The 25019-nt window shown below is 40.4% G+C and overlaps 2 protein-coding genes across 5 annotated transcripts in view; both read right to left on the bottom strand.

Annotated features, from left to right (window-relative positions):
* uvssa (UV-stimulated scaffold protein A) overlaps nucleotides 1–17050 on the bottom strand; it is a 36010-nt gene extending 18960 nt beyond the window's left edge. For 2 of the 4 annotated variants that reach the window (XM_062425785.1, XM_062425788.1), the window contains exons 1-7: nucleotides 16232–16462; nucleotides 15917–16070; nucleotides 15592–15768; nucleotides 14735–14855; nucleotides 14115–14609; nucleotides 12967–13076; nucleotides 12719–12847 (exon numbers count right to left, since the gene is read on the bottom strand). In XM_062425785.1, the coding sequence (XP_062281769.1) occupies nucleotides 12719–12847; nucleotides 12967–13076; nucleotides 14115–14609; nucleotides 14735–14855; nucleotides 15592–15768; nucleotides 15917–16070; nucleotides 16232–16341 (1296 nt within the window). In that variant the 5' untranslated portion in view covers nucleotides 16342–16462. Of the gene's footprint in view, nucleotides 1–12718; nucleotides 12848–12966; nucleotides 13077–14114; nucleotides 14610–14734; nucleotides 14856–15591; nucleotides 15769–15916; nucleotides 16071–16231; nucleotides 16463–16837; nucleotides 16877–16928 lie in introns of those variants that run through there. The other 2 variants (XM_062425786.1, XM_062425787.1) reach the window with 2 other exon arrangements.
* A 953-nt stretch (nucleotides 17051–18003) lies between these two features.
* Nucleotides 18004–23853, bottom strand: sil1 (SIL1 nucleotide exchange factor). Its single transcript, XM_062425789.1, has 12 exons — nucleotides 23734–23853; nucleotides 23063–23175; nucleotides 22618–22771; nucleotides 22335–22440; nucleotides 22058–22160; nucleotides 21692–21778; nucleotides 21342–21437; nucleotides 21109–21230; nucleotides 20030–20126; nucleotides 19761–19925; nucleotides 19512–19676; nucleotides 18004–18512 (listed from the first exon to the last, which is right to left on the bottom strand). Exons 2-12 carry the CDS (start codon nucleotides 23168–23170, stop codon nucleotides 18312–18314), a joined length of 1404 nt encoding a protein of 467 aa, XP_062281773.1. The 5' UTR covers nucleotides 23171–23175; nucleotides 23734–23853; the 3' UTR covers nucleotides 18004–18311.
* Nucleotides 23854–25019: the final 1166 nt, after the last annotated feature.

Raw genomic sequence — 25019 nt, 5'->3', positions numbered from 1 at the left:
CTATCTATCTATCTATCTATCTATCTATCTATCTATCTATCTATCTATCTATCTATCTATCTATCTATCTATCTATCTATCTATCTATCTATCTATCTATCTATCTATCTATCTATCTATCTATCTATCTATCTATCTATCTATCTATCTATCCATAAACAGACAAGACTTGAGTCTCCAATTCCCCTAACCTCCGATTCAAGACACCTGACTTGACATCATACTTTCTGCTTCTGGATCCAGTTTAGTATCTTGCTCATGGCGGCAAGCTGACTGCATAAATTACGAGCAATGACTGAACATGTGTGAATGCATAGACCAACACAGACCCCCCAATGTGGTATCCTCAAATCTGTGCGCATCTTTTCTGTCTGGGTCTTTGTCAGTTTTGGAATACTGAGAGTCTTTAGTTTCCAATTCACCTGGAAACTACCATTATAAATATAATTATAAAACCTGCATGTCTTATTTTCATAATTTCATAACTGACCCCAAATGTATTGTAATACAGTGAAGAATCCAGTATAAATATACAATGTAAAGAATACAGTAAACTGTGTAAAGTACATTGAAGTGAATTCCCCTATCAAAAATACTGTGACTTCAATCTGTGTAAAGATGTAACACTGCAGAGAGTAAAAGGTAGCCAGGTAGAACAGAGCTGTTATTGCTACAAATGATCCTTTTAATCTGAGAGAAGACGTCGTGGCACAGAGTGAACCTGAAGAGTAAGATACTGCCGAGGCTTGATCTTATTTATTTCTTCAAGAAAAGCCCAGAGAACGCCGTTAAACTCAAGTGTAACATTTTAAACACCGAACCAAACTTTCTCCATTACTCCACTCGGCCGCTGCGCTTATTCATCCCTCCTTGAGCAACAATGGATTCACACTCGCCGCACGTACGCGCACGCATACATCCACACAAATATAGTCTCTATAGGTTGTGTGCTTGTCTGCTTTAATCCCGGCTGGTTTATTCTGTTCTGATCAATGACCTGAGACTAAGAAGTGATCACCCAGCTCGAGGAAAATCCTGCCCTAACATCATCCCTTTTCCCCCTCTTTCTCCCTCTTTGTCTCTAATTCACCTTAATTTAATCCTGATAGCATCGGGTGCTGTCGGCCCGGCCTGGCAGAGCTGTAAGTCTCGCAGTAGAATTAGCTTTTCCTCCAGAAACATTTTGCTGACGGGGGGAGCGCGGCTAAAATATGGCCTCTATTCCCCCTCACATGGCTGCATGGGGGGGGCTGCTTTGCATTTTAACAGAGCTTTGGTTTATTCTCCGGGACACACTCGAGGAGAAAATCACACAGTAGTGCAGAGTCCCCCCCACCACCACCCCACACCACCACCCCACCACCCCGCCCCCCTCCCTCTCCCGGGAGAAGATAAAAAACGGCTTCTTTTAACCGAAACTCGAGATTTACCAGACAAATTAGAAGTGATGGTTTAAGTAAAAGCAGGGCCATGTGTCATTGTAATAGGAAAAGAGACAAAACAAATATTGGTAACTTTAACATAAAAAAAAAACAGGCCCGGATAGAAATAAAGAGTTCTTGAACAGAGGAGAATAAATAAATAAAAATGTTGTTTGAGTAAAGCAGGGCTATGTGTTACTGTAATGGCAATGTTTACCCCCAGATAAAATAAAGGAGGTTCCTATAAAAGGGGGAAATAGTGGGGGGGGGGAAAGAAAAATAAGTAGTTCTTTAGCAGCTAAATAAAGAAGAGATGAGTTGGAAGCGGTTGCTAAAGTCAGGCCCATATGTTATGTGGGCAAGTACACAAGTTCAATAGATGGTGGAGCAATGTCTATTTACTACTACACATCAGTAAGACCGAAAAAATACAGTTGTTACTATCTGTTCATCACCTTTCTGATCAATCATTTAACCTGTAAAAGGTCAAACTGTAAGTTCCAGAGTCCAGGTCTTCAGATAACTTGTTTAATCCAACAAACAATCTAAAACTAAAAATATATTTCATTTACAAATCACATAAAACAAAGAAAAGCAGCAAATTCTACCATTTGACTAGCTGGAAATGTCTGTGCTTGATAAATGATTAATCCGTTATTGAAACTGTTGGTGATTCGTTTTCTGTCGATCGACTAGACGATAAATCAGCTACGTGCGATAGTTAATCATATGGCATGAGGGGCCGACACGTAAACCTGCAGACTGTTGGCTCTTTATGGGACATGACCGGCCAGAAATTAAGCTGCAGATGGTTTGGTCCTCCGACTTTGACGCATTGCAAAGTAGTACTGTCCGCAGCCAGCTTATAGAAATGTAAGTAATGGTTCCACGGTATTACAATGATATGTTAGACAATAGCCAGATTCCGACTTTGGTTCAACTGTTTTTATTTGTTAGAAAATGTGAAAGTAATGGACCCATGGTAGTACTATGATATTTTAGTCGACAGCCAGCTTCCGACTTTGCTTCAACTGTTTTTATTTGTTGTTTGTTTTGACGTGACAATTCCCCGTCCTGACCTCAACCCCATTGAACACCTTTGAAATGGGAACCTTGACTGTCAGCCAGGCCATATCAACCAACATCAGGGTTGGACCTCACTTGGATAAATCCCTGCAGCCAAGTTCCAACAGCGGGTGAAAAGGTTTCTCAGAAGAGTGGAGGTTCTAGCTGCAGAATAATGCCTGTGGTTTTAGAATAATCTTCAACTATAGCTTTCCACATACTTGTGCTCATACAGCGTACATTCAGCAGAGACGAAGATTGTCAACCTGGAGTAAAAATTAATGTCAGAATCAGATTAGGAACTTCAGTATGCTGTTGCTTCCACAGGTGTCTTGCTTATTCAGCTTCTATAGCATCCAGCCGTCTCTCCTCCCCCTCCTCTCCCCTAAATAAGACTCTTATCCTTTATAAAAATGATGTGAGGGCGCCGCCTCGGACAACTGCTCCCCTGACTTCATTTGTCTCTTGGCAAGTTTGATGGCGCTGCGTTTAAAAACCCATTCAATCTTATAAACCAAAAATTAAATGTAGTCGACTGTGATGGGCACTCAGTGCATCTGCTATTTATATGCTAATGTACACTCAGCCTGCCAAGGTCTGGCAAATTATTAATGCGCAGCCATAAGTCAGGTGTATGGCAGAGAGGGGAGGGGCAGGTTAACCATCACACACACACACACCCGGAGGAGAAAAGGAGTAAAAGGAGGAGGAAGTGAAAGCAGAAGAAGAAGGGAGAAGGAAGGAGAGGTGATGAGAGTACGAGGAGGTGAAAAAGGCTTTGGAGATGTCTCCATTGTCTCCCCTGACAAGTTAATATAGCTCTCCACCTGGCTACACACACACACACACACACACTCGCTCACACACACACACACACACACAGTGACTAGATTATTTCATTCTACATTTAAGGCTGAAATGGAAAATGTCTTTTGGGAATAGTGAGAGTCTCTAATGCCGCCTTTATCACAAGACATTTCACTTAAGAGAGAGCAAGTGAGAAACGGTTAGCTTAATGAAGACATTATACACAAACGCATACATAAAAACACACAGTCATCTTCCTGAGAGTATTACACATACATTACACAAACATTCACACGCCCTCTCTCACACAGATATCAGAACTGTGAGTGTAACTGAGGACTGTAGACTGTTGACAACGATGTGCTAATGGATTGATCTTCTCAGTGTCTGGAAAAGTCAGCATCTTTTCTAGATACTTTTGCAGATTTCATACACCTCAGAGCAGGTACTGTGAAAATTTGTCTGAGGAAAGGTGGACTGCAGTACCATCTAAAAGCCTACCAATGATTCCCACATAGTTCACAGGTGAAAAGTCAAAAAAGAAAAGCCAGTCAGTAGATCTATCTTGTCAACAGACCGTCAGCATTAAATCAATAATGTAGTGGCCACAAATAGCCACTGGTCTTGTATTATTCTGTGGTAATTACTTTGGTAGCAAAGCTAGCGGGGCTACATTAGCTCCAGTAGCATGTCAGTTAAATATTGAGCATTAATACTAGCTGTATTTCAAAGAGAATTATGTCAAATGTACATGTTAGTACTCAAAAAAAGAAATCAGCAGAAATGTGTATATGCTGCCACAACGAGACGGGCATCATCGCCAAACAATCAATCAATCTTTACTTGCATAGCGCCAAATCACAACAAAAGTCATCTCAAGGCACTTTATACATAGAGCAGGTCTAGACTGTACTCTTTAATTTAATTTAAAGAGACCCAACATTCCCACATGAGTAGCACTTGGCGACAACGGCAAGGAAAAACTCCCCTTTAACGGCAAGAAACCTCAAGCAGAACTGGACTCTAGGTGGACGACAATCTGCCTTGACCGGTTCTGGTTGAGGTAGAGTATTTACGCCAATGGAATGTACCAATTATTAGCACTGGTCAGTAAGAATTGGTATGCCAGTCGGCAGTGTCATCTGTCAGTGGAAAATGAGTGTCAAGTTTATTATGCTATTATCAGAGGAACAGCAGTGGCATACCTACAGTCAACAATACAATACTATTGAGGAATGCAGTATGCCACTAAAAAAAAGAACTGCAAACCATTAACCGCTTCTTAATATCTGCACTGTTGATGCTGAACTGGGAATGTTGAGTTTCGTGCCAAGAAACAGTCGACACTGCAGTTTTTACTGGATGCCCAAAGAGGATGAAAACAGCTCCCAAATGCTTTTTGTTACCAATGGAAATGTGTTTACAGCAGCAAGTATTGAAAACCAAGTCAAGTACAGAGAGCTGGTATCATGTGCACAGACTGGTAGTCTTTATACTTATTCTTTGATCAGAGAGTCAATTTACCTGATTTAAATTAGATTTCTGACCATTTTAGTTTATTTTACAGAAAGAAGGATTGACTGTACATGTACAACTACAATGGCTATTGCTGTTGATTTAAAACATTTTGTAAAAAGAAATACAATCAATAAAAGTTGGGTTTGTTTTTTGGCTTTGGTACTGAAAGCCAAAAATGAGCCAGCCCTAGAGCTGTCATACCTTATTTTTGGTGATTAACTGCAGGTTACGTTTTGTCCAAAACACTGCTGCAAATTCCAGATGAGAAGAACAGCTTTTTATTACTTTTGGCATCGTCATTGGCTCTAGGTGCAAATTAGGATTGACTTTTAAAATGTATGCTCATCCTCTTTAGTGCTGGTTTGGACCTACATCTAGATAAACAACTAAGCTGTATTATTTATCACTTAGAAATCTTCTAGTCTTTTTACCATTATTTTCCTTAATATTTGATCTGCGGCAGGGGCTGGAAATGTGCTGCCACTGATTGATTTCAACATATTTACAAACTAATTAGGCCTAAAGCTTCCAGTGGAGTCTGACCTATTCAGGGCTTGATTTGCCACAACATCCCACATCTCTATTACCACCTTGCACTCCTATTCATTACTACCTAGCAAAAGATCCCATGGGGTCCTGCACTAATGAGAAAAAAGCTTTTCACTCGCTGCTCTCTGTCTCTCTATCCCCATAGCCTCCTCTTCACTGCTTCACCCCATTATACCCCCCCCCCCTCCCTCCCAAACACTCCCCAAACGCACACACATAGACGCACCCTTTGTCTCTGGGGAGCAGTCAGCTTATATGATGTATAAGGTGACATCTTTATTTCTCTAACCTAGCCTGGCAGGTCTATTAGCCACCTCAGAGCTTCCCAAACCTTTGCCTGTCAAGGAGCCTATTCTCAACTGTCTAGTTCAGTTCGCCCTCCCACCCTGTGTCTCAATCTGTGATCAAAATAGTCATTATTATACATTCTCGCCTGCTGCCATAGTTTAAATTATACACTGCTGTTCCTGATTTTACTAGGGACCCCTGGAACTTCTATGAGTACACATAAAAAAGCCCTGAAAGACCGATGTGGACCTACAAGGCTTTGTGGAGCTCAGGAGCCCATTTAGCCCATGTGAGGCTATCGAACTGGCCGAGAGATCTCAAGTATAACCACCAAATCCACCCCCTCCACCTCTCACCATGACATTCCCAGTGGATCCATCAGTTGCAATTTAGAAACCATCTCCTTTCACATTATCAGAGACCCCTGATGGAGCCAGACTGTGTCCACAGTGATTTACTAAATCTATATCAGTCTGCATTTTGAATTCTTCTTATGTTAGCAAAATAATGACACTAACGTCTTACTTTTTACATCAACTAATACATTTTTTTCAAGTATTACCTTATAGACTTCAAGTAGTTACATTTATATATTTCACAAAAAACAAATAATATCACCAATTTCTGAAATGAACTCATCCAAGTGGTCTGCTAAATGGTCTAATGAAACAATATGACATACAAACACCTTGAGGCCATCTCTTCGTCATATACAATTGGCTCATGGCGATCAAACTTGGTCAGAAGTCAGGAACATTATCTTTGCACCTACAATATGTAACAACTTTCACCTGACATCAAACTAGTCGTATACAACTGGACTCATGTCAACACCTTATCAAAAGGGAAGTGAATGACATCAATCTGAAACACACTGACATGCCGTAGAAAACTGTACTCCTTGATTCAATATTTGGGCTATCGCAATTTTCACATGTCAACATGAGATTAAACCTGTTAAACAATAAAGACATGCTAGCTCTAACAATGTAGAATACAGAAAACCTTTGATTTTGTAAAACATGCATTAATCTAGGGATGACTTTTTCAATCCAATTCCAATACCTCAACTTCAGGTATTTACCGACCTTGTTACCTCGAGTAGGCTACCAATCCAATTTCAGTGCTCTCTTTCTCCCAAATCTAAAATCTGTTTTAAAAAACATGTCCAGTATCCCATCCACTTAGATAAAACCAGCACATCCCTATATTAATCTATGAATTCATATCCTGACCTGTCACTAGGTTTTATTTTGTTACTCATATTGGATGGTGGCTTACAGAGTAATGTTTTCATATTTTTGCATTATGGTTAAATATGCCACAAGCAACTAACAAAAGGTGTTATCAGTCGAGTGCAATTTGGACTACTGTAGGTAGGGGAGGAATTTCTTTTGGCAAGGCAAGTATACTTCCATTAGAAATGAGACCAGATTTTGAAAGCCCTTTTTATTGGGCTCTTACTGTCATGAATTCTCTACTCCCAGCAAGTTTTATTCACTACGTCTTTCCACACTTCCTTATTTTACTCCATTAATGAAAAGATAACTGAACAACCAATTTGCTGAGGCGCAATAAATACAACCCCAAGCCTGAGCATAATGCATAATGAGAGCGAAATAGAGGCAAAGAAAGCAAGAGAAATACATATTTCTAGTGTGAGACAGAGAGTGTGAGACAATGAACGTACAAATGAAAAGGAGGGAACGTTAGAGAGAGAAATAGAGGGGTAGTCTTTCTTTGTTTATCCACATTCATTGTGCTGTGATAAGATGGGTTATCAGCAGTAAACAAGGCCCAGGCCTGTATGAATGGAGCCCAGAGTGACTGAATGCACTGTTAAAAACAGATATGTTCAAATAAGTCTGTATGTCTTCTCCATTCCTAAACACAAGCCCATGTTTTCAGTTTGAGGCACTCAACAGATGCATATGGTATTTTCCAGTCATAGCTCTTCCTGAAAACTCTTTTCGAAAATACTCACTCTTCCAGCAGCAACGATAACAGAGCTGCAAGATACTGTGAAAGCTGCCTGTTTCCTCATACTGTGAAACGTTGAATTATAGCAAGGCTCGTCGTAAGATACAAAATTGTTTTATTAAGTAAAGTTAGCAAATATGCTTCAAACTAATTCATATGAATTGCTGTCTGACAGGACATAGCCTGTGTCGGGCCAAAAAGCTGCTCATCAAAGACAGGGCGAGACACAGTGTATTTAATAAATTGTGATAATGGCACTCAATATCTTGCCTCTTGGTAAAAAGGAAAAAACCTTTATCATATCACTAGATGCATTTTTTTCAATCCCATTAACCAGTACCACCAGTCTCAGATATCACAGATACTACAATCAAGCCAGTACCACCACACTGATCTAAAACATGCAAAGTAAGGGGACAAGCTAAGAGGATCTGGCTTCCATATCTAAATTGACAGAGACACTAGTGGGCTCTAGCAGTTGGAAAAACAGGACCACAAGGTAGAGCAGGGGAGTTTGGTCCAAAAGGACACCATGTTCCATGCTCAACAGTACACAGATCTACTGGTAAACGATGTCAACATTGAGCATTGACCTGAAAAGGACATGAGAGGTAAAACCAGATGAATCAGAAGGGAAAGACAAAGATGACATAGAAATGGTCTGCTTGGGAGTAAAGGGATGCCAAGAAATAAGTCTACACAGCAATCAAACAACTGTTGAATTCTAGACAAAAGTTTCAACTTAATAGTAGTTTCCAAAGCTTTAAAACCACATCAAGTGAACCTTCCTCAGCTTGTTGTGGAGTTGCTTAATTGTCATGTCAAACTACTCCAGTGGGCACCACAACTCTAAGGCATCAGAGGGCACAGTGCCCACTGCCCTGCACCTTGTAAAACCATTTTAACAAGCTATGGCTGAAGGAAGGACAGTGTTGGCATATGCAAGGTGCACTATATGTACTGCCCCCAACAAGCAGTTCAGTAGATTGAGCGTTATTTCCCCACACGACTTCCTACAACCTGTAAAAAGTGGTGTATAAGTAGGGCCTGTAAGTATGATGGTCTGTATGACTCACACAGGCCATCCTAAACCAGGCTCCACCCCATCAGGAGCTGGTTGATGTTGGCTGCCCACCCATCGTCCTTGACACACCTGTCAGAGGCTTGCTATGGTGGCACCATCCTCAGTGGATTTATAGCACATAGTCGATGTTTGGTGTGGAACATCCAGAATGACCACCCTCTGCTCCCTCTGGACTACGTCCAACATCAGATGTATCTGAGGGGTTGGTGGGAAAAAAAGGGCAGTCTTTTTTGCCAGCTCAGTTTTAGAACAGAGGACCCCAATTTCTCCCAGGGTATTAAGTTATATGCCAACAACATTGTGTCTGAAATCTGTGTGCAGTGTGCTCATTTACAAGGTTTTGAACTCCCCAGAGAGAAACAGAAACCACAGATTTCTCTTTAAAATTAGCTGACAGTGTACCAATTTTAGGCACAACCAGTTATGGTTTACTTCCAGTAGATGGCACCATTTTAAACAATCAACCTCTGTGAGAACTACTTAAGAAAGTACAACGTCTCAGGAACCATTGCTCTTTCAAGCTATTCCTAACTAGTGAACCGGAATCTTTCCTGTGCAGCTTGATTCAGCTTTAACAGGGCTTCCGTCAAAAATAGACTGAGCATGTATGTTTTGCATTGAGTAGAGTGTCTGCGATGAGCTTCGACAGCAAGAATGCATCACAGACGCACCTAGTGGACTCAGACTATAAACAGTCTTATTCACATGCTACATGTTAGTTTTGTAAAATTTCACAAGCATCCAACATTCAAATGTTCGGACTACACAAATGGAACACTCAGCCATTAAAAAGAAAACAGCCTTGTGCATTTCTATTTTCAATAGTCTCCGAACTTCATGTAAATGCATCTTCACTCAACCCTCCCTCTGTCCTATTCTCTCCTTCAATAAACAAGCCTCCCTATATGCTTCCATAATACACCTCCTCTGGCTCTTCCTCCTCTCTCTCTCACCGACTCCCCCGTTATGGGAGACTATATTGAGAGGCCCGTTGAGAGAGAAACCAATCGTGTGGTGTGTCAGCGGCCCGATAGAGAAGGACCCAGTAATGGAAGGCCTTTTAAGGCTAAAAAGGAAAAGCTAATTATGATAAAGGGGCTGTAAGTTGTGTGGTTATCGCAGTGCTGGGCCTGCTGGTGCAGCAGACTGGTCCCTGACAGTGATAACCAGGCAGAGCGAGACGCCCGGCGCTCTGTCACTGTCACTCTGCCGCTCTGTTCAGCTAAAGATGGATTCACACGCTACAACTTTTATGCTTTTTTTTTTTTTAAACACGTAAAGCAGGTTGCATTCATTGGTCATTTAAAAACCTGAGACTGCAAGCTGATGTCCATTCCTTTTTTTTCTGTTTCGCTGCACTGCAACCATGCAGCATGGACCTCTCTGCAAAACACTTTCAGACATTTCGGCACCAATTAAACCATCACAATCAAGCAATAAGTTTAAGTAAAAAGGCTTTTTTGTGTGCATCCATTTAGGGCCAGCACAAACAATAGCAGAGCTATGATGCTAAGCTAGATATACAGACAGTCAGATAGACATATCAGCTGTCAAGCCATGGGGCACATTAGTGGTAGTGAAGTGATGGAATGGGTACATCCTCCCCCTTGCTCCCCAATTTCTTCCCTTTGTCTCTGATGCATTATGCATTATGGCAGTGCCTTGCTATCTCACCTCTACCAAATGTCTTAACTATTAATATTTCCATACTCTCTCTCTGTCTCTATTATGTGATACTTCCCTATGGGAGACCAGAGGTATACAGGAAAAAAGATATTTGAAGAGGAAAAATTAAAGAGAACACTGTGAAGAGCCAAGCAACCTAACACAAGACAGTAATACTTGGGTATTTTATTTAATCTGATGAGGTTAATGATTCTGAAAAAAGGCCAGATAAATTTGTAGTGGGGTTTTGTAATAGTTTGTATATTTTATGCAGGGAATCTTATGTAGAGAGCATGCACTTTTTTAAGTATTCAGGCTGAACACTGAATATTGCTTCAATCAGACTTTATTCCAATAGATTCCTCATGACAGCTCAGTACTAGTCTTAAGTAGACATCAACGTGAGCTGGCTAGTCTGCTTAGAGTGAGTGGTGAGAGCAGTGTGGAAGCATCTGAAGATGCAGTTATCTTAGTGGCCACTAGATGGTGCAGATGAAAACTAGAGCCTCTCAGAAGGTGATTTAGCACCAATTTCAAAAATGCTTTCTATTCAGTGCTTTCAAACATGAACTTTTACACAGTTACACAGAATTGATTAATTTTTTTAATGTTGATTGTGTGTATACATGTGATTTGTACATTAAGCATTCCTCATTATAAATGTTTTAACAATTCAATGCATTTGTTGATTTTTGAATGGCTTTTATGTGTACAATGCTGTTTCTTGATGTGGGATTGATATAATTTCCACTGATTAGAGGTGTGCAATGAAACACTCTTGAGTCTGTTTGATTCCTCTGTGCCAGGAGAACATCCACTTTGGCTGATATAATGAAGAAGGCATTTTAAAGTGTGCAGGTGTCAGTGTTGTGAGTCCTTTGGGAGGTTCAAATCACTAGATGCTGGCTCCAAGGAAACTCACTTTGATAGGTAGGCCACTATTGAAAATGTCTCTCTTGAAATACAGAGCAAAGTACTTTTCAGGATGAATTTAGTGTGGATTTCACTTTCACTTTCCAGGGGATGTAAGTTTAGAAGACATCAGAAGTTAGCCGAAGTGGTCAGACGAAAGAATAGGAAGAATAGAACAAACTACTTTCTATCGCTTTGTTGTTTTTTTTCATAGCACAACATTTAGACACAAAGCGCTTCAATCAAACTGCATCCCTTCTCTGTAGGTGTAAATTTGGTACCATCATCCCAGAATGTGTAGTGCAATGCTGCCATCTGCTGGCCAAACTCCATACTAGCAGTGAATAAATAAATAATGAGTTTGTGCTGTAAAACATTTACGTTTGGCAGAGCTACCCTAGATCTTTTATTTGACATAACTAGTGAACTGTTTTAGACAGTCTGCAAAAAGATACAAGGGTTGTTTTACCTTTATAAACTTAAATTAAACTAGTGTTAACATATAACTGGATGTTTTCAGTTTTTCTCATTTCCCAAAAGGACTTAAGCGGGATTCATGTCCTGCATTTGTCAGTGTTGCAAATGCCATGGCAAGTTATTTGAGTATTAAACAGAAAATGTCATGAAATTACAGATATGACAAGGTAAGTATTGTACAGCAAGTATAAATGATCACAGTAAATACAGCTAAGCATGCCAATAGTTGAAATGTGCTGTTTTCTACAGCAATTTATAACTAATTAACACATCCAGTTACAGACAATATTGTCTAACAAGTCTTGTAAAGACAGCTTGCATTGCAATACTGATACTAAGAGTCTGTTTACACCTGGCGTTAACATGTGTCTCCGCTGATCCAATCACAAGTGGCCTGCGCTAAATACAAGTGTAGACTCCCTCTAAGACCTCTAGACTCCCTGTGATCTGATCACTCAAATCACTTGCTGAGGTGGTCTGGGATGCATTTGACCACATGTCTTTGTAGTGTAAATGCTAATGTGTTATTATGCGTACCTGAACAGCTGGAATAGCCTTGTACATGTATATTAGTTCTAGAAACAGTTTTATTAGCTCTTTAGCCCACACTAAAAACTAATCTGGTGCTGTCTGACTGATGTCTGACAGCGTGGCTGTTTGACCTTCTAGCAGAATTGATGTAGGCAGCAACAGAAAGTGTTCAGCTTGAGATGCATAATAGAGACAGGTGTGAAATGCAATGTGTCTCGGCTGTCCACCTGTGATTGGATCACCTGAGACACATGTTAATGCCAGGTATAAACAGGGTCTAAATCAGAGGTGTCCAAACTATTCCATAAAGGGCAATGTGTCTGCACTACTATTACCTGCCATCAGGTGGCTCCAACAAACCAAATATGCAAACCCACACAGCATCCACAACAGTCAGGATGTGATATTGTTTGTTACTCACCGATTTTCTAATCCTGGTCTTGTAGTCGATGTGAAGCTCTTTGTGTTTCTGCAGGGCAGCCTCTAAAGACTTCTTCAGATCCAGCGCTCTCCTCAGCAGCTGCTCCTCAGCACCGGCCTTGGTGAAGACCTACAAACATACACACGGGTTAGATAACAGAGAAGCATTTGTTTGCTAAATATAAAGCATGAAATTATGTTGTATTTACTACATGTCTACAAATATGAGCCCTGTCTGTGAGTACCAACCTGGATCCAGCCTTGCACTGCTGGCAAGTGTTTGGTTGTTATCAGTTTATCGAGATCTATCACCGTGGAAACTACTGCCTCATTATCCTCCGTCTCCCTCACATGAAGACCTGATAGAAAAAAACAGAAAGGTATAGTTCAGATTTGAAGTAAACCAGTATATGCAGACTTCGGTGCCACTTCATTAGCTACACTCACAGATTAACAAGCAAGAACCTTTTTACATAAATGACAGGCTTAACTGTTAGAGGAATGGTTACAAGGAGGCACTGGCACATTCTCTAAGATGTTTCTTTGTGGTCAGTCTTAAGTATGATGGAATTATGCAAACCCTCCATTTGTCCTCACTGAAATGGTGTGCTGTTGGGTTGAGATCTGGAGGCCGAGCAGCCTGTTGGATTAAACTGACTCTGCTGTTCCAAAGAACCAAGACTCCTTTGATGAACTATCACACTTTCAAAGTCTTGCTCATTTTGTTTTCTCATACGCTTCACTGAAACAAGTATAAAAAAAATCCTAAAGTTGCACGAGGAGTTTCATCAGTCTTTGTAACCAATGGTCTACCATACAGTAGAGTAATAAATGCCTTCTTTATGAAGTGTATAATGTCTAGTGCCAGCTATACTCTGGTAATGTTGGTCTGTCAGTTCACCACTTTGGTTTAGGCTAAAATATCTCAACAATAAGTATTTTTTCATAAAAATCTGATTATATACAGGAAAATAAATTTGAACTAAAATGTGGAATAAATATTTACCTTTTGCAACGTAACACTATGGGGTTTTTTTAAACAAATTTTACATAATTTGTCAAAACGTATTTAGAAAAAAAGGTTGTTTTTAGGATATGTCCTGCTCAATTTTGACAAAACTTTTACTTATTTATTGAACTATCTCAACAACTATTGGATGGATTGCTGTGAAACTTGATTGACAGGTTTATGTTTCCCAGAGGATGAATTGCCATCACTAGAATCTCCTAACTTTTCAATTAGCATCATCGCCTGGTTAAAATGTCATTTTGACTAAGACTTTGGTACATGACTAAATATTGTACCTGCAAAACCCATGCTTATAGGGTTTGTTGTGTAACCATGTAGAGGTAATAAACTGTCTTCACTAAATTAAACTATGCAAAGTTGTACCCACCAGAACTGAGGTCCAGGTCCAGATTATATGAATGAGAGATGAGCCCAGAGTTCCGAATAAACAAGTCACGAGACTCCTCCTCTTCTTCTTCACTACTTTCCTCATCATCATCATCTTCTTCTTCTTCCTCGCCTCCCTCGCTCTGCCCTTCGTCCATCTCTCTCTTCTTCTTTTCCTCCTCGTCTTCAGACCTTTTCTCCTTCTTTTTCTTTGCTTTTTTATTCTCCCTGTTGTCCCTCTTTTCCTCTGTCCCTCCCTTGTCTTTCTTTTTTCCCCCTCTCTCCTCCCCCCCTTGTGTCTTCTCTTCTTTCTTGTCATCCTGCAGGCCTTTGCTGCAGCAGGGCTGTTCATCGTCAGGTGTAGGTTCATCGGCCGGTTGGGAGTTTGAATGGCTGCTGTCGGTTGTCTGGACGTCTGTGTGGTCAAACCTAGGGAGCAGCAGCTTCATACAGGACTCCATCTCTGTCAGTGTGGCCTCTATATCCTGATGCGCCTCTGTCAAAGAAATTAGATTTTCTTAATAGAAGTTATTGCTGCTTACCTTCATTAAAGGTGTCTGGGACATTCTGGATGGGATATTTGGAAGATCAGTTACTGTAGTTGGATGAGGTGGTGTTTACCCTCCATGTCATTGGTGGCCGCCTCCACTCTCTCCTTGTAAATCCTCTGCATTTTCCTCTGCCTCTCCTCCTCCCTCCTCCTCTCTGTTACAGTCCTGGCCTCAGCATCCTGGAAGTCCACCTGGCAACACGGAAAAACCACCAACACTGTAGTCTGACTGAAACAATTATCACATTCAAAATTCAACAATGGATTTTCCTGTTCTTTATGATCTCTACTTATACAAACACACACATATAGTTAACAAGTTAGCCAACATGTCTTTACAGTTAATTTGCATCATGTAAGCTGTCTTTTACATCTTATTACCCAATTAGCAGAGTGCTTTATGACTTGAACTATCCTTTTTATTCTATTTTTATTTCTTAATTGTTTTCCTCTTCTTCACCCAACTTTTACATCTGGTTTTACTTCATCACTTTTCCTATTAATCGTTTTATTATTTTATTTTCTTATCTTTGCTTTCCTTTTAAAACCCCACGTCACATTTCTGACTTTTTTTAAATTTGTATTAACCTTTTTAATCAACATTTTTACATTTTCATCCTACCTCTGCTGTTTCCTCACTGCAGGTTCAAGAGAGTTATGATAGCGTTTCCTGATTTTATTGAGTCATTATTTATAACATTGTCAATTATTGTTTATTTTTTGACTATGTAAAGCACTTTGTGTTGCTTGATTGCTTGATTGATTGAAGAAGAGAGAAAAAATTACAATTTTATTATTTACAAATTACAAAAGTACCAAAAAAAAAATGTTACTGAGCAATTTGGCCTTTAACCATAAAAATAAATAATAAATATATTTTTTAAAATAAATGAAAACACTTGTCATGAAATCATCTCATCTCTCTCACCTTCTTGACCTGTTTGAGGAAGTGGTAGCCCAGTGCCAGCTTCTTATACGCCGTCCCATAGGAGGCCTGCCACGATTGGACAGTCTGGATGGCCAGCGCCCTCAGTTTCCTGGCTACCTCTTTAGGAGGAGGGAGAGGCTGCTCCGAGTCCGTCTCTACGGTCAACTCCAAGAACTCCTGCAGGAGGGACGGAGGATGGAGAGAGAGAGAGACAACAGAAGACAAGATCACTGTGATTTACGATGTCACTATTAGAAAGATTTTGTTAAGATTACTGTAGTGGTTTGTGTGGGATAAATACAAGCAGGTGACTCTGAGCTGTTACCTGGAAGTTGTCCACCAGCAGGGTTCTGAAGTGGTGTGATCTGGAGAAGAGCTCGCTGGCGATCTGGAAGGCTGACAGTCTGATCTCGGCGTGTTCTTGGTTGAGCTGAGACAACAGCGAGTGGTACACGTGGTCTATGCAGTCATTAGACACTCTGAGAGGAAAAGAAGACACGGAGCCAACAGTGATCAGACACATGATTGATTATTATACTAAATATCTAACCAGGGCAGGAGTGAAAACCTGCTTGACCTACACTACCTTATCTAGCCTTCTGTGTGTGTGTGTGTATGTGCCCTTTAAATTGTAGCATACTTGCAGATCTTCTTGATTTCCTTCATCTTGTCCTCGTTGAGCTGCTGCTGTCCTGATGTGGTCAGCTCCTCCACCAGCTCCGACAGCCTGTCCCTCTGAGACAGCTCCATCACCCGTCATTCACTCAACCTGTGTGCCTTCAAACAGCTGAGAGAGGTCACCTAGAGTTACATTCAAGAGAGGAAACGTCTGACAACACAAGATGTGACTTAAGTGAGGGGAGGGCTAGAAATAGAAATAGACCAAAGGTACAATAAAGTTAAAAACAGAATATCAATACTGTTTTCTTCTTGTTATGAAAGGCTGTCTTTTAATATTAAAATGCATGTATATTATGTTACTATGTATGGTATTGTTAAGTCAGACAAGGCGATATTGTTGCTTTAATTGTATGCTACGCTACATTAACTAGTGTAAACACAATGGTAATAGTAAAATAATATAAGTATAGTATATATGTTTTCTAATGGTATATTATTCACTACATTCTGCTGTAATAACAGCTACACCAACCGTGTATGAACACATACAGAACTAACCTGTTCTAACCTAGCTACGTAAGGTTTCAACCACTAACGCAAGTGTCTTAAAAATGTACATATTTACCCAGCTTTACAGTTTCCATACAATGTAAACAGATAATATGGAGAAATAATTCTCCCGGCATTTTTATTGAAGTCCTTGTTCTGTTACTTACCAGATATATTGTTATGAAACACGGAAGCGGAAATATCCCAGCTGTTCATCGTCAAGCCTCAGAAATTACTAGCAACTGATTTGTCTCGTGCCCTTTCCGTAAAAGCTTTATTATTGTTTTTTTCCCCCACCCGCATTCCGAGAAGAACCGCCCTCCTCTGCCTCTGATTGGCTAGCTCGTTGCCTTTGTTGATGGGTTGCTTACGATTGAGCTACTGATAGACTATATGGGTCACAGCCAATCAGAGGTAGAGTGGGCGGGTCCTTGCATAATGCGGGTGTGAAAAACGCTCTTTTTAACACACTTACTTCCGTTAGCTGCTCCTGCTTATACTGCCGGTTCGACTTTTCACAATAAGAGCATGGTTGTTGTTTCTTCCTGACAGAGTTTAATGTATCAGACCAGTCTGACCAGCTGCAGAGTCCAATCAATAACTGAGGCATGTTGTTCAGTGAAAAACCTCCGTGAAGGCTGCTCTCATGTATCCTCAGAGCAGAAATAAGAGCTATGAGGTAGCCTTCATGATAGCAGACCGGAGGGAACAACATCCAGTTCAAGTGAGGACTAAGGAGTGAGGAAATATCTCATAAGGGAATTGAGCCTCACCCCAACAGTGTCACAGTGATCCAGCCTGAAACTGAAGCACCTAAATGAGTTCTATTATTGACACCTGAGTTTTTTCCTGCTGTGATGTAACAAAAAACTAAATGTCTGAGTCAGCATGCACAGAACCAAAAGCCATGAAGCTGAAACACCTGATTAAAATAATAATAATAATAATAATTACACTTTACTATGACATGCCAATATGTCTGTACTTCCTCTTCATCCTTACCTGTATGTGTGTGTTGGATTACATGAAACCTACTGTATGCAGACTATAGGAAGTATCAGTATCACACAGTATCTCACACACAGGCCTGCTTGCAAACATGTTTCTCCTTCAGATGACTATATAGATGAACCAATGCCTGTCACTAGCTTCACAATACATAACTCATTTGATTTGATATTAAAGCTACGAGAGATTCCTGAACATAAAAGTGTTAGAATCGTATAGAATCGGACGCCGTCATTTTAAATAATTTAATTTTTTTAATTATCAACACAAAATAAAAATAGTTCTTTAAATGCTCGCAGCTCTCCGAGATCTTTCAAAGGCCACCAATGAAATGTTGGTAGAGTTTATACTGAGCAGCAGGGTCAAGCCCAACATTCATGTCCTCAAAGTAACGTCCCTCGTCCTTCAGTTGACTGGAACAGAAGCAGCGGGACACAGAGGAGAGAGTTCTGTGGGTGGCTGACTCCTCCCCACAGTGTAGATAGCAGTCTGTAGTCTCCTCTCTGCCCTGATTGGCCACAGAAAATTGTCGCTCTGATAGATCAGACAGTCATTTTCACCTTCAGTGCATCTATCAGATCAACAATCTCTGCGAAGTAGCCGTTCTCCTCTCCTAGAATCATCTCTGATTGGACCATGCCCTGGTACTGGTCTCTCATAGAGACCAGAGAGCCCAGCAGGGAGCGATCTGAGCGGTACTGCTCCAAACACACGGGAGCCATCGCCAACATAGCTCGCAGAGCCTGCAGAGAGGACGAGAGCAGCAAGTTCACTTCATATACTCACATGTTTATCCAACCTGGCTCTTTTAAAAAGGATGAGTTAATGTTAGGGTTACTAACCATTCACACCATGGTTCTCCTTCTCTTTCCCTTTTTATTGCCATGGTGATACTACCATTATTTTTTGGACCCCTCATGGAGGGGAACACATTTTTTCACTGTCTTACTGAACATTATGTTACTCATCACAGTCTACCTTCATGATGGACATCTGCCACCTCAGACAAATGCTTATTTAAAAAGGTGAGGAGCTGCTTTCGTGGGTTTCCAGCTACATGTGCTGTGTGTCTGTTTACACCGCACATTACTTTAGTAGCACCAAAACTGATCACATTTAGTATGCATACTGTTTGGTTTGAGTATACTTAGGCAGACCGACAAGTAGGCATCGGACTGTTTCCCTATTTCCACTCCTTGTGCTAAGCTAAGCTAACCGGCTGCTTCATATTTACTCTACAGGTATGAGAGTAGCGTCAAAGTCTTCATTTAACTATTGAAAAAAAAAAAAAGTGAATGAAAATGCATTATATGGACAAAACTATTGGGACAGCTGGCTGTTACACCTACAGGAGCTTTAATGACTCTAAATGCATAGGTAATTAATAGAGTTGTTCCCCTTTTGCAGATATAACAGTTTCCACTCTCCTGGGAAGGCTTTCCATAAGATTTTAGAGTGTCTGAGGGAGTTTTTGCCCATTCATCTAGACGAGGATATTAATATATAATTGCAGATTATTTTATTGTATATATATAGTATTTTATTTTGTCCATTACATGGCAACTATTGTGTCAGTTTTTGAATTTCTCCTACCTTACCTTAATCTCCGTTCTAGTTCATCCTCCACCAGACTTTACAGTTTGTTTCTCCAGGCATCCTCCAAACCCAAAAATATAGTATTCTACTGATGAGGTTTATAGAACTAGTAGAATTGAACAGTAATATAAAACCTCTTCCATCACCTTCTCTCTGCAGTCATGATCAGAGGACTCCAGCAGCTGTGGCACTAGACTGCACCACCCCTCTTCCAGCAGCTCCCCCTGCAGGGACACTTTGGAATACTGATGCACTCGCTCCTCGTGGGAGGCGTCCAGCGCTGGGTCCAGACCCGCCTGAGAGATCAGCTCCTGGTGGACAAGAGGAGACCAGAATCAGCACGGTGAGGGGAGAGCTTTAAAGTCAGAGAGAGTAACAGTTAGCGTTTGTGTTACCTTCTCACTGATCATGTCGTATAACATGGTGACGATGCGTGTGCGCAGGGCTCCTCTCCCGTCCGCTCTGAACAGCTCCGACAGCACCTGCAGCCCGCCGTGTGACAGGAAGTGATGCTGCGCGAAGGGGAAGTGACGCAAGAGGGACGCCACCGCGAACAGAACCTGAGAGGACGACACACACACACACACACACACACGTTAAAACACAACTGACATGTTTTGTGCATGTTTTAAAACGAATAGGTGTGTGAGTTACATGTAGGCACCTTCTTTTTGACACTGTGTGCTTGTGATGTGGCCAGGACGGTTAACAGAGTCTGAAGGGCGCCGCTCTCCACCGCCTTCACCTGGACCACCGGGTTACTGCAGGACAGGAAATACAACAGCCACTATTACACATCTGTACCACCACTGCATTATCTGCAGCTCTAAACTGCTGCTTCATACTTTCAGCTGCGTCCCAGTACACATAGATTTGGCATCTATTCAGCCGATGGTGGAAAATGAACATTCAGGAGCTGAAAGGAGGAATACAGTCAATAATACAATAATAATAATAATCATAACAATAATAATAAAGTAATTCAAGTTATGTAGGAACTGAAAGTTATGCTACAACTTTCAAGACAGGAACACATATCTTAAAATGATTGATAAATAGATATAATATTAAATATTCATGTGTCAAATAAGTAATAGTCTCATCAGGAAGAATATAGTTTGAATGTAAAGTGGAGGTTCTGTTTCTGCTGAGTCATCTTTTATTTTGGATTTTCTATTTACAGAAATGCGTGGTGTTCTTTTTTAGGATTAACTAATTATTTTTCATTATGAATTAATCTGTTGATTATTTTCTCTGTTAACAACCATCAGTTGAGGATTTGTTTCTGGCGAGTCATCGTTTGTTTAGATTTTTCCATTTATCAAAAACATTTGATCTAAAGTTTTTGTAGGATTTTTTCTCTGTTCATCTGTTTAAATGATGCAGGCCTCACACTAAGGCTGCAACTAATGATTATTTTCATTATTGATTCATCTGTTGATTATTTTCTCAATTGGCTTTTGGTTTGGTGAAAAATGTTGATAAATGTTTTTCCACGGCCCGTGATGACATCATCATATGTCTTGTTTTGGAAGCTGGAATCAGAGAATATTTTCTTTAAAAAAATGATTCCGAATGATAGTTGCACATTAATTGAATAGCACTTCCTGTGTGGATTATATGTGCATACACAGAGGACTGGTGTGTTTCATACTACACAGCTACACACTGTATTTTGATATAAAACACAGATTAGTGATGGATGTTGGCTGTAAATGTGATGAGCAGGTGTGCAGTTAGTACCTGGACAGAGCGGAGCCCAGGACGAGGGCAGAGCTCTCCTGTAATCTGAAGTCAGTGCTGTTCAGACCTTCAAGAATTAATTTTAGACCCCCCATCGAGCACAGGGTCTGAGCGTTATCCACCTAACACACACACACACACACACACGCAGAGTTAGAATCCTGACTCTCAGTATTAATCTTTCAGCTTCCATCCTCAGAGTGTGTGTGCAGGTTTTGATGTGATGTTGTTACCTGATGCACCAGATACTCCAGCTCCAGCAGGATGCTCAGCCTCTGCTGCACTGTTGAGTTGCTGCTGTTGAACTGATCCAGCAGACGCCTCATAATCTATAACATCACAATACACGTTATACAGCTGGGCTAATAACTACATATACTTTATACATCATGAGTGATGTAGTTAAAGTATTACACTAAAAGTACATAAGTATTATGAGCTTGATGTACAACACTTTCCAATGCAACTGGATAGATAGTCTATAGCATACCCACAATGTTACAGCTGTGCTCTGTTAACAGGATTAAAAACTAAATATGGAACATTGTTGTTATTCTCCCATATTAAACTCAGAGTGATGTACCTGAACATCTGTCTCTACCAGCAGGTCCAGCTTAGCCATGTCTCTCTTTAACTCCTCCAGAGGACGAAACTGAGATGATACAGAGTCCTACACACACACACACACACACAGTGAGGAGAGGACACACACACACATACGCACGAGTCATAAACATATGTAAAGACACACTGTTTGAGAATATCACTTAATTTAAATGATAAAAACTGTTGTTCCTGAGCACTTTAGAGTGTTTAGTTTTTTACAAGCAGAACATTAATGATGAGCACTTTAATGTTCTCAGGAAGATGCTGAGTTCTGTGTGCACCTCAGCTCTCCAGAAAATGAATTTCTATATATTAGATTCATGTCTGTGTTGTACATTAACACCTGCTGCTCTGTGTCTCTGCTCGCAGGGTTCAGGTCCTCCTTGATCTTCTTCATGGCTTTTTTCAGCTCATCAGGAGTGAAGGACGTGCTCTCCTTCTCCTCCCTGGAAAACACACACTTTACTTCAATATATTCATCTTATCTTCTTCCTATTACCTTGTATGTGTGTGTTGGCAATGCTGTGAATGTTCTACCAGCTTTAGTGAATATTGTAATATATAGATCATAATGAATGTAACAATTATCTAAATATTAATACACTGCTGCTGCTACACACCTGTGCTCCTGTGTCCAGTATTTAAGCTGCTCCTCTCCCAGTCTCACCTCCCTCTGACCTGTCTGCAGATTCAGCCTCACATGAGAACCTGCTGGCACTGCCTGGCCTGCACACACACACACACACACACACACACACACACACACACACACACACACACACACACACACACACACACACACACACACACACACACACACACACACACACACACACACACAATGATGTTGATGATGTTGGACTACAACAGAGTATCATTACATCCTCTCACTACATACATTACCTGGTTTAAGTGTTTGCCACTCCTCAGTAGGTTGCACCACCTCTAAATCTCCTTCCTCCTCAACTTCATCAACCGTCACCTCATCACCATCATCATCGCTACCTGCTCCTTCTCCTCCTTCCGTGTTCTCCACCACAGTTAGAGCAGATTCAGACTGCACAGACATAAAAAAATCACAGCTGGAAGGTTTGATTTGAACACAGAATGTCTACTTCAGGACTTACTTTACTTGAAGCTACAGTATGATCAAATCAAACACTTGTTAAATATAAGTTGCAGTTGCACTATGTGGCTGTTTTCTCAGACAGAGGCTGAACATATCACCTGGTTGTGTGCCTCTGTCCCACCCCCAAAAGTGCTGTAATATTAAATGACACATAGTACGGAGGGGTTGTCTGTCATCAAATCCAGCATACAACACTAACTATAATACTATAGAACTCACCTTTTGGCTGAGAGTGCTGGTTATGTGACAGCAAAGCAGCAGCATGAGAAAAGCCAGAGTTAAGCAGCTGCATGAAGCTCCTCTTTCACTGCTGGATAGTAGTCTCATGATGACTGAAACACACACATACATCTGTGTTACTGACCGGCTGATAAAAGCTGGATCTGACCTCAGTCTGCCTGATGGATGTAAATTAGAGTGTGTCACCACACCAAACTCCGTTCACAAATCTCATGTTTTAATATTGCTTTGTGCTTTAAAGTCAAAGCTATCAAATGAGAATAAAACTTTATCTGTAATGTATTTTTAATACTTTTTTTACTACATGTCTTCGAGTTGGCTCCTGTTAAAATACTTTAAAACGGTTATCCATGAGAACACCATGTAAGTCATTGTAACAACGGATTCATAAATGGTCCACATTTTGAATGGAGTTTGGCGTGGCGCACCTTTCCATGTGTAGCAGCGGCACTGACAGCAGCATGAATATCCACAAGCAAACATACATCAATAAAAAAATTTTAAAATCAATTTAAATCAAATGAAATATCCAAAAGAAAACATGAACGTACCGGCTAACAGTGAACAAACGACTATTAACTGACAATTTAGCTTTAGCCGGGATGCTAACGTTACTCAGCTAATAATAACCGCCGGTGGCTTCTACTCACCTGCTTCAGTGAAGGTAAAAGGTGAAAAGCAGAGAAACAAGTGTTGTGTGTATCCCTCCTATCTTCTCACAAACACACAAACAGTTCCCGCATACATCTCAAGGCTGCTGTCACTTTCTACTGCAGTCTCATTGGTACACGTCTCTGCGGCTTCTTCTCTGTAACTGTGTGGAGGTTTGTGAACAACAAAGGTGCTGCCACCATGTGGTAGGATCAGGAATAGACCAACTCATAAAAGTCTATTTTATCTACTGTATGCAGCCACAAATAATCAATATGATTAGTCTGTACAACATGGAATAATATAATACTGTATAATGAAACATAACAATTATTTAGGTTTTCAAAATAGTCAAAAGATTATTATTATTATTTATTTATTTTCCCCACAGCTTGGAGTTAAGCAATTTCAGCACCAATTCCCGATAAAACACCATTTCCAACAGGTTTATAAGTTCTATTAATATCTTAATGAATAGTAAAATTGTAATTTATTAATGCTAAAAGTTCAGATATAAACCATTAATACAAACAATTTTGGGGTTGCCCGGTTGAGGGAAATCCTCCTCCAGCATCAAACCTACCGTAACAACTGGTGTATATATAACGCAGTCTATTTTGGTGGGTGCCTTGCTCGGAAAAAACACTTCTCTATTAAAGACTGGTTTATTTTAATGTGCCACTAGATATTCATTTATAAATACATATTGTAGGAGCCACGGTAAAAGGCCGGCTGGGCACAGATAAAAAGGTCATGCCAATCAAGCCAGGTGTGTGCTGATGGTGAGAAAACATTTTTGACTGTGCTCAGGAGCAAAGGGCTATTTTCTGTTTTGTTTATTGTAAATTTATGTAAAGGTAATAAAATTGAAACCTGCGTACACGTCAGACGAATCCGATCCATTAGCCTCCAGTAGTGCTAAAAGTACAGAGCATAGTCACTACACATGTTTAAACTCCAAAACTTTCTCAATTTACTTTTATTTGAAACACAATTAAAACACACATATTACACCTGAAACAGTGTGTCAGGTTAATGGTCCCGTAATTATTTAATTGAACTGGACCGGTATATTAACTCTGACCAGTTTCAATTAAACCTTTTAAAAGAACACAGTAACTTTACATATTTAATACAGTATGTAGCCGTGTGCTTACTGAAGTCCCAAAACTCTTCATCAGAGCTGTCACTGTGCTGTAAGTCTCACCAAGCTCACTGTCCTGAGACTCTGTTCCATCCAGAGGAAAAACAATAAAGTTAGTGAATCTTTTATTCTTCAGATCTG

Source organism: Scomber scombrus, chromosome 9, assembly GCF_963691925.1.
Source record: "Scomber scombrus chromosome 9, fScoSco1.1, whole genome shotgun sequence".
Taxonomy (NCBI): domain Eukaryota; kingdom Metazoa; phylum Chordata; class Actinopteri; order Scombriformes; family Scombridae; genus Scomber; species Scomber scombrus.
Note: the sequence above shows the minus strand (reverse complement) of the source record. Positions and strands in the feature narration are given on the sequence as shown.

Coding starts and splice junctions, on each gene's coding strand:
- sil1 (XM_062425789.1), bottom strand. CDS start 23,170: ATGAGACTACTATCCAGCAGTGAAAGAGGAGCTTCATGCAGCTGCTTA. Junction 22,772..23,062: donor CCAGCACTCTCAGCCAAAAG/GTGAGTTCTATA, acceptor ATGTCTGTGCAG/TCTGAATCTGCTCTAACTGT. Junction 18,513..19,511: donor ATCATGACTGCAGAGAGAAG/GTGATGGAAGAG, acceptor TCCTCTCTGCAG/GCTCTGCGAGCTATGTTGGC.